Consider the following 10,000-nt stretch of genomic DNA (forward strand, 5'->3'; position numbering starts at 1 on the left):
TGTGTGTGTGCGTGTGTGTATGTGTGTGTGCGTGCGTGGGTGTATGTGTGTGTGTGTGTGTGTATGTGTGTGTGTGTGTGTGTGTGTATGTGTGTGTGTGTGTGTGTATGTGTGTGTGTGTGTGTGTGTATGTATGTATGTGTGTGTGTGTGTGTGTGTGTACGTGTATGTATGTATGTGTGTGTGTGTGTGTGTATGTGTGTGTGTGTGTGTGTGTGTGTGTGTTTGTGTGTGTGTGTGTGTGTGTGTGTGTGTGTGTGTGTGTATGTATGTGTGTGTGTGTGTATGTGTGTGTGTGTGTGTGTGTGTGTATGTATGTGTGTGTGTGTGTGTGTGTACGTGTGTGTGTGTGTGAGAGAGAGAGAGAGAGCCATGGGAGCAGAGCAGGAACACTCAGAGAGCAGAGAACAGTGGAAACGCTCAAAATGCAATTAAGCACAGGAATTAAACCTTGAGCTTCACAAGCATGTGTGTGTTGGTGTGTGTGTGCATGTCAGACAGTGTGTGCGTCGGTGTGTGTGCATGTCAGACAGTGTGTGTGTTGGTGTATGTGTGTGTGTATGTGTGAGACAGAGAGAATGGAACTGTGAGAACACAAAGGAAGCATATCAGTCTTGTGTGAATTTCCATAGTGGAGTTTCATTATGGCAGGCTGTCCTTGGGAGGTGTGTGTGTGTGTGTGTGTGTGTGTGTAGTGGAGCAGGTTGTCCTTGGGAGCGGCCGTCTGGTCTTTTATGTCTCTGTGCAGATGAACAATGCTGGAGCAGAAGGCAGCTTAGAGCTATGGGAGGCCGTATAGTGCAATAACATTGGAATAGTGGCACTACACACTGAACGTACTCGCACTACACACTGAAACACTGACACATACGCACTGGGCACTAGTACCACACTGGAACTCAAACAGCAACACACTGAATTTCCTGCATTACACACTGAATCTGCTTGCACTCACTCTGAAATCACTTGCTCAACACACTGGATTTACTTGCAGCACACACTGAAACTGAAACTGAAACTGCTTGCACTACACACTGAAACAGTTTGCACTACACTGAAAATACTAACACACAAGCTCCTTACAGTAGCCTACACACTGAATTAACTTCCACAACACATTGAAATTTCTTCCTCAACACACTGAAACATCACATGCACTACACACTGAACTCACTTGTACACACACTGAAGTCGCTTACACTACACACTGAACTAACTTCCGCTACACACTGAACTCACTTGTACACACACTGAAGTCGCTTACACTACACACTGAATTAACTTCCGCTACACACTGAACTAACTTCCGCTACACACTGAACTCACTTGTACACACACTGAAGTCGCTTACACTACACACTGAATTAATTTCCTCAACACACTGTAACATCAGATGCACTACACTGAACCTGCTTCCTCATTGAACTTTTTCAGTGCGCCTGAAAGTTGGTATAATGTAACAGGAAGGTTATAATAATCTCAGATTATTATATTAATTTAGATTTGAAGAAAAAGCATGGACCCAACCCACAAACACCCAGGTTCTAATCCAGTCGGTTCTTTTCAAGCAGATCGGAAGTTTAAAAAATAAGTGAAAATTGAGATTAGCGGAAGCAAATCACTTAGCGCCTTTTCACTGAATCATGGATGCCAACAGCCACGAATCTCATGCACCCGGGAGTAGCCCCTGCATCAGCCACATGGAGGGTGCAATCAGCATTTTACGCTCACTGCTAAATACTGGAATGGCAGGGACGATTGCCAATTCTGCTGATTCTGTTGATGCCAGCGTGTCAGAGCTGTTTAGACCAAGACCCCTACCAGGTCCAGCTCCAGCACATGGCAGCGGCGCAACCCCTGATCAAAGAGCACTAAGCGTGCCCCGATTCCAGGCCAGGAGATTTGGAAACTGGAAGTCTCCAAAGGACAAAAAGAGGTAAGGAAATTGTATTGTATGAAGGGGAATGAGAAGAGCGGGGTGTTGTTGCTAGCCTAGCCTACACATAATTGGTTTCTCTGTATGCTGATCGCTAGCCCCTATACTTTGCTTAACCTAGGCTAAACTTCAACTTCAATGAAGTTAGTTAAGATAAACCGCGCCAAAACAGTCTGCTAGCTAGCCTACTACAAAGGCGCAGCATGGTCTTTGATAAATAGCTTAAGTTTTTTCCTTGCTGGAGGTAAGTGTAATGTAATAGAGCCTAGCCTAGCCTATATTGTATTTTTAATGTTGTAAAGTTGTGCATACCAAATGTAGTATGGTCATGAGTATTATTACTATGTAATTGCGAATTGACAGATGATTTATTGTAAATGTAGTAAACTTTCTGACTAAGTTGAATGAATTGCTAGTTAACATTAGTCATTGCTAGTGCACGGTACTACTGTTTGCCCTGGCTCGCTGTCATTTCATTTGGTAGTAAGTTTAGAGTGTTAATTTTCTTTTACCCTCCGTGTGCAGATTTGGAACACGCAGCTGCATTGTTTTAGTTTTACTGTCGTGCATTTGTATTATTTTGGCTTGGTAGGCTTCGTTTAATATGGATTTAATACTGTTTCGAAATCTATGATAACTTGCGAGGGCATTTTGTCTGCGCGGGATGGCATGCTTCTTGAACCCACTGCCAGTTGCAGTCGACTACCGAGTGAATGTGAGATTTAACGTTAGATGCTTCCACTGACAGTAAACGTTGTGAATTGCAAATCGTATACGGTTACGATTAGCAGCTAACTCGCGGACTCGCGGTGTGTGAATTAAATGCTGCCCTACAATGCCATGCTTACTACATTGGAATGCTATTATAGAATGCCTTGCGAATTAGCCTAATGGTAGAATGTTGTGTTAGAATGTTAACGTGCTGTGTAAACTTTAGCTCCGTCCCTCTAGTTCAGCTGAAAGTTCCATTATACAATCGCATTAAAAGTTAAAGTATGTTTTGCTAAAAGCAGGTCCTATTGTTTTTTTTGCGTGTTCACGCGAGACGAAGGGGTCTCCCATTCTCTTTGGGCGCAAGGGCTAGGGCTACCTGGCCCTTCAAACGAAGCATCAGCAGCGGAAGATAAACTCCACTGGCAAAGGAGACGTTTGAATTTGGTATTTCTATTAAAGGTTAGAAACACGGTAGTGGTGTTATGTGTTATATTCAGTCTTATGACCGCGAAATGTACAATATTCAGTCACGTTTTACTTCATAACATAATTTGTCTGTGATGAAGGTTAGCAATGCTAACGTTGGTTACAACTGTACCAATGCGTTTCTTTTTAAGCTATGTCTCTTATGTGTTAGTCCGCAAAATGACCGTATAGTGAAAGTTTGGACTTGGATCCGTTGGCACGGTATTTTCTGTAGGTAGTGAACTGACATATCGTCTCATTTCCTAGGGGAATATTTTCACCCCTCTCACTTGTCACTCTGCTTCAAGGGATAAGGGATAGGCAAAGGGGAAGGGGCAAGACAAGAAATTGTGCCAGCAGTAAAGCCACTGATGTATGTGGTCTAAACTCCCTTTTCCATTATGTGTCATTTTCAGGCCAAGACTGTTGATCCACAAGACTTTCAACAAGGATGTCATCCTTCTCCCCTCTCCCAATATCAAGGTTGTGGTAAGGCACAAACAAAAGAGACGACTGCATGAGCAGGGATACATCCTTAATATGTTCGAGTTTAACAAGTCCTGGGATGAATCTACAGTTATAACAAACATTGTGGAGGCTTTCAGAGCAAGAGGCAAACTCCCTGACAATGTTACGTAAGTTAAATCCAAAGCTATTCCACAGATGATACAGTTTTATACCGTGTTTATAATTGACTAAATATCAGGAATGCACTGATCCAAGTTTTTCCATTTTGATACAGATACCGATGCTTTTATCAGGGTTACTACGCAGTCTTGAAAAGTATAGAAAAGAATGGAATTTGATTTGAATATTTTCCAGGTTACTGGAATAAGTATGAAAAATAGGAAAGAGGATATGGAAGATGTCCTGATAAGGATATGGATATGGAAAAATATTTGTGTTTCCAGACTATTGGAGCCATCATTAGATCATAAAGTTTGGTTGGATATAGATCCTAAATGGTCAAATGTGTGCTGCTCTAGGTCATACAGTGAGCGCACACCAGGCCAAGGTCAGATGTCTTATAGTGTCGGTATGCACAACTCTACCAATATTGGCTGACCTTGGACAGCTCATTTGCCATGGTGGCAGTCAGTCAGTATCATGGTTAGTTCTCTGAAGTCAACCTGGTGTGCACACACTATTTTATATGTTATTTGCTGCTGCTAGGGTGCGTCTAGATTTCTAGGCTATAAAGGTGTCACTATATTTCTCCAACTCCATTACTACACAGTAACGGAGCTGTTTAGCTTTCACAGTTCTCAGTTGTGTCCATGTACAGTACCAAGTAGGACTCTGTGGACGGATATGGAGAAGTATAGCTTATATTCAAATAGCTCTGTTTTAAGCCAGCTTCATTGGCCCTGCAAATTGTCTTCAAAATACATATAACATATTTAATATCTTCTGTGCTTAACTGATGATGCGATCACAAGTCTTACAAGCCTTTTCCTCTTTCAGTTTGCATGTGCTCATGCCTTGTGGCTACCAATTGGTTACCCCTTCCCTCTGCAGAGGCCAGCTTCTAGATGCGACTCTTATACAGAAAATCTTTAACAGAGCTAGTATCTATGTACGGCCATCAGAGTTTCTTGAGGTGAGTTTTATGAATGTGATATATGCATACCTTTTATACCTGCACTCCCATACTTTATGCTTTTATGTTTGTACAGTAAAAAACGATAAGCAAAATGAGTTTACCATGGAAGGGACCTTTTGACCAAGTGATTATCTGTCTTTTTTTCTAAGTCTTTTCTCAGTGACAGTACAGAGAGTGAGGAGGAAATGGAGGAGGTGGAGATGACTTCCTTTCCCCCTCGTGCTCAAGGCCAAGATGAACCCCCTGCTCCCCCTCGTGCTCAAGGCCAAGATGAACGCCTTGGTCCCCCTCGTGCTCAAGGCCAAGATGAACCCCCTGGTCCCCCTCGTGCTCAAGGCCAAGATGAACGCCTTGGTCCCCCTCGTGCTCAAGGCCAAGATGAACCCCCTGGTCCCCCTCGTGCTCAAGGCCAAGATGAACGCCTTGGTCCCCCTCGTGCTCAAGGCCAAGATGAACCCCCTGGTCCCCCTCGTGCTCAAGGCCAAGATGAACGCCTTGGTCCCCCTCGTGCTCAAGGCCAAGATGAACCCCCTGGTCCCTCTCGTGCTCAAGGTCATCCATTAACAAATAATGGCAGCAATTATGGGGCATACATCAACCTCATCAGTGTTTTGTCAACGGACGAAGAGGAGGATGAGGATCTGTGTGCAGCCATTGCAGCTAGCATGGAAGACCAGAAGTAAGTGTGTTCTATCTGTCTTACGTTTCACATACATTTCATTGTATGCATGAAATTTCGTTTGGTTCTAAAAATCTTTCAAATACCATTATGAACAGTCTAACAAACAACTTGGGGCCATGGGTTACTACTACACTCAACACATTTCTCCCACCTAAATCCAAAGAACCCTATAGAGCTCAACAGTCCCGCCCACAACCCGAGAGAGCGTATGTTCCGGATGTCTCCAATCGACGTCTGGAAAAAAATGTATCTTAAGAGTTTTAGACCATGCCTAACTCTGTTTTTTACAGACACGGCAAGACGGATGTTCCTATCCAGGTCATCTTAGAAGAACTTGCCTCCAAAATTGATTATTCACATCCCTCGAAATTCAACATAAATAGGAGCAACGTCCTTGATGGTGCCTTTCGTGGATTTCGGAGAAAGACCTATGACCCCAAGAACTGCATATCAGTCCGTTTTTCGGATGACCGGGGGATGAATGAGGAAGCCGTGGACCTGGGAGGGCCAAGACGGGAATTCCTCCGACTCCTTTTAGAATCCTTGGCCCGGTCCAGAATGTTTGAAGGGGTGGATGGCCATCTTAATCTTGCCCTGGATTGCACAGGTTTGTGATGCATATTTGGGCTATATGTGCACTGTTTTAAATAGTTTGCTGTTGTTAGATTAATAAATGACAGCCCATATTTGTCAGCTACTATGCTGTCCGAACCAGAACTTTAGAACAGGGGTTCTCAAACTTTTGTGGGCCGGGGACCCCTCATGGAGTGGAAAATTCTCCCAAGGACCCCTCATAATCACAACACATAAAACTTAAGTTAATCATGTAGCTGTATAGCCTTTTATTCTGTTAGATGCTTATGTTATATGTATTCTAAAAACATAGAGTGCTAATACCACAACGGTCATGTTAGCAAACTTTGACAGTATGTAGGATTTTTTAATTTTTTTAAAGGATTGTTGTTTCTTTGTCAAATGTAGGCCTATTGTGTTGAACACATAGTGTTTGCTTCACATAACTTTCATTTATTGGCGGTTAATTAATAGTATTGATGTAACGTATCAGCAGATCAATTGGGCAAATACTGATACTGTAGCATTTTTCGCCATATAAGACAATTTCATATTTTGTAGTAAACTTCACTACCATTGTGTAATGATGCTGCTATTATGCTTAGCCCAAAACCATGAGAAATTGTGGTCTATCACTTATGGTAAACTACTGACTGTACTTGTACTTCATTTGGCCCCTGGCAGTTGGGTTGAGCCCTTGAGTGGCCCAAGGTTTCTTCCTAAATAACTACCAAGAGGGTTTTTCCTTGCCCCTGCTACTCTTGGGTGTTACTTGTAACATCTGTTTAGTGGCGCGAGACAATTGTATTGTATTTGCCTCTGTACAAATATAATTGAATTCAATTCAATGTTCTATTTCATGTAGCTGTCCGAGAGGACCAGTATTTCTTGGCCGGCAGGGCTATTTCTGTCTGCCTTGTCCACGGAGGTCCACCACCCTGCTTCCTCTCCAGGACATTATTTGAGGCAATCGCAGAGGACCCTCAACAATGCAGGCCAGTGTTGAACGATGTGGTAGACTGTGATCTGCGCCAAAAAATTGAACAGGTTTGTTCAAAGCAGTGCTGGATAATAATGGTCAGGGTTTCTGCAGAGTCTTTAAAGTCTAAGAATGAAAAATGTGAGTTAAAGGCTTTAAAAAGTGTTAAATATATTAACATATTATTAATTTGATATAAAATACATTTAGGATAGGTGTTACATTGGTCTGTGTAGTGAATTATATGCTGTAATTGCTTGTCACTTATCTGTACTTGGGATAACTCTGATGAAACTCTTATTTTAACAACTACTTTTTTGTTATTGTTTAAGATTTCTGAGTCAAAAACACTCAGTGAACTTCAGAGTGCCATAGAGCCCATGATTGACTATTTGGCAAATGCCGGATGCCTGCACAGCATTGAATTAACGGCCAAGGATCAGTTGGTTGCAGACATTTTGCATTTCCAAGTAATACAGCGCGTACAAGGACCTTTTGAAAGGTATTCTTTAATTAATTGAATGGACTACTCTACAAGTTGTACAGATCTTGTGCTATATCAACTTCTTTTAAAGGTGCACTATGAGTGTCTGCATGGTTTCAGGGTAGGGGGTGGGGTTTAGGGTGGGACTTTTTCCGCGTTTCCCAACCGTCTTGTCAGTGATTGGCTGAAATTTGGTTTGTTATATTTTGGTGCACAGCCTGTGATTTCATTGAAATGAATGAAAAAAACTACAAAAATGGGTAGAATAAGGTGAATACAAGATGTGGTTACCATCCTCTGTTTGCCACCTAGTTGTTAGTGAGTCAATTGAGTCAAATTGAAGATAATTTAATTTAACAATTTAACTCTGTTTAAACATAGTATGAACTGATAATGCAGTAAGGATAATATAATTCTGTCTTCACAGGTTCAGAGAAGGCCTCAGGACACTTGGGGTACTTCAAAAGTTACAAATGAATCCTGAGTCTTTCAGTGGAGTCCTATGCCACAGCAAAAGTGACTTGACAAGTGAGGTGATGGACAGACTGTTCAGCGTAAAATTGTCAACACCTGGAAGCAATCGAATGGCCACAGAATCCAATGTCGTGGCATTTTGGAGAGATTTTTTGCAGGACGCAGAAGGTAGGTAGCTCAAGTTTTCAGGTGCTGTCGATAGGTATAAGAATTACCGAATTTTGGGCAACGCAGACCAAATAGCGAAACGGCAGCCAATGCTAACTGATGAGGGCATTAAAGTTTTGTTTTCATATGCCCGCATCTTTTAGCATTAGCTGCAAGTTTGCATATTCGGTCTACGTTGTACCAAATGCTGCTGTTCTGTTACCTACCGATAGCACTCCATAGCCTCAAAGAACAGGGTTATGGACTGATTGACTCTGGATTCGTCCTTTAATTCACTTAAAAATGTGATGGAAAAAGGACTTATATATTGGGGTATCACACATATTTTAGCTCATGATGGATATGGGGAGCTCTTTACATTACATTACATTACATTTAGCAGGCACTTCTTGACCAAAGTGACTTACATATGTCAGCTATATTACAAGGGATCACACTGTCCCCGGAGCAACTTGGGGTTAAGTGCCTTGCTCACTCTTTAGTTTTCACTCGTGGTTCTTACTTCATCATTACATTGACATTTCTAAAAATTTGTAAAGATGGCTTGAAAATTAAGATATAGAAAACTTCCAGTGTACAGTTTCATGTGACTTCTGATATGATGACTCAACCATTGTAGTACTAATGTTGCAATTGCAAATTGTCTTTTTTTTCTCTCTCTCCAGAGGAATCAGGAGAGAGCCCTACATTACACGACATTCTCCAGTTCGCAACTGGATCGAATGAAGTTCCCCCTATTGGATTTTCGCCACAGCCTTCCATTGAGTTCTTACACGAAGGGGGGAAATATCCTATAGCAAACACGTGTGTAAATTTTCTACGATTGCCGATCCATACCAACTATGATTCCTTTAGGGAGGCCATGGACTTTGGAATCCGCAACACCCAAGGCTTTGGCATGGCATAAAACCAGAAAATTCACATACTTCTTACATAGATATTATTCAGTGTTCCTTGAGTTAAATTCTTCCGTTCAACATCATGGGAACGATAGAAGGGGGGTGGGGGTATTTAGGTCACTACTGTTTTTTTAAATAGGCCTACATGTTTTCTTTTCTGTTGAATAATCAGCACATTCAGTGTTGTGTGTGTTCTACCGTTGGTTGGACGATGGAAACTGCAGTTATGTGTGGTTTGGTGTGTGTGTGGGGGGGGGGGGGTCACTTTGTTACCGTCATAGCCATTTATGAAATAAAAACAAATGTTTGTAAACTTATGAAGACTTTTAATAACACAGTGAACCTGAACACAGACATTTACCTTAAAGGCAGATAAGTCAAGCCTGTGATCTTTTGCCTATGCACCCTATAGCATTTACCTTAAAGGCATATAGGGCAAGCCTGTGATCTTTGCCTAAGCACCCTATAGTTAAGTAAAAGGTGGCAGGTGACAGCCCTCTCTAGTCATCTCTAAGAAATTGACCAGTGTAATGAAAAGGTTTATCCCAAAGTTTCCATCTTCACTTAGAGGATTAATGAGCTGTTGAATCTCTGTCATGGTTAAGTGGGTAACCTCAAAAATGTTGTCAGGGACTGAAATGCCTTGCAAATCTGTAGGGCTTGCTGTTGCACCATCAGCTGTTTCATCTAGAGGTTCCAGCACGCCGTTGACCCCTGTGACATCTTGTCCAATGTGTGATATAATGCCCCTGAACCACAGCTGCAGTGGTGTCCTGCTGTTCTCTGTAGACAGGCCGTGGTTATTCCACTGACTCCGGAACTGTCTTACGGACCTCTGAATACGTGGTAAGAACACATAGTGTAGTGCAAACAAGTGTAGTTCTGATAGTGAGTCCAGTACGTTCTGCGTTTCCATAAATGTAAACAGGTCAGCATAAAAGTATGACACAACGCGGTTTAACTCTGCCCAAAGTCTTTCTATGCGTTGGTTGTGCACACTGCGACCTACAATTATGCTTCTCC

General features: G+C 42.2%; 1 protein-coding gene across 1 annotated transcript; it reads left to right on the forward strand.

Annotated features, from left to right (window-relative positions):
- Nucleotides 1–5,383: 5,383 nt before the first annotated feature.
- LOC143133324 (G2/M phase-specific E3 ubiquitin-protein ligase-like) lies at nucleotides 5,384–8,985 on the forward strand. The gene is made up of 6 exons (XM_076293108.1): nucleotides 5,384–5,397; nucleotides 5,691–6,007; nucleotides 6,839–7,020; nucleotides 7,285–7,454; nucleotides 7,864–8,078; nucleotides 8,744–8,985. Exons 1-6 carry the CDS (start codon nucleotides 5,384–5,386, stop codon nucleotides 8,983–8,985), a joined length of 1,140 nt encoding a protein of 379 aa, XP_076149223.1.
- The last annotated feature ends 1,015 nt before the right edge of the window (nucleotides 8,986–10,000 follow it).

The sequence above is a fragment of the Alosa pseudoharengus genome, unplaced genomic scaffold, assembly GCF_046254945.1.
Source record: "Alosa pseudoharengus isolate Yale_2024_CS ecotype anadromous, Long Island Sound unplaced genomic scaffold, YU_APseudo_1.1 YU_APseudo_1.1_scf_19, whole genome shotgun sequence".
Classification (NCBI taxonomy): domain Eukaryota; kingdom Metazoa; phylum Chordata; class Actinopteri; order Clupeiformes; family Clupeidae; genus Alosa; species Alosa pseudoharengus.

Bases quoted from the DNA above. Each gene is read 5' to 3' on its own strand.
- LOC143133324 (XM_076293108.1), top strand. The intron at 7,455-7,863 runs GTATTCTTTAAT...CTGTCTTCACAG, and splicing joins GTACAAGGACCTTTTGAAAG to GTTCAGAGAAGGCCTCAGGA. The intron at 8,079-8,743 runs GTAGGTAGCTCA...CTCTCTCTCCAG, and splicing joins TTTTTTGCAGGACGCAGAAG to AGGAATCAGGAGAGAGCCCT.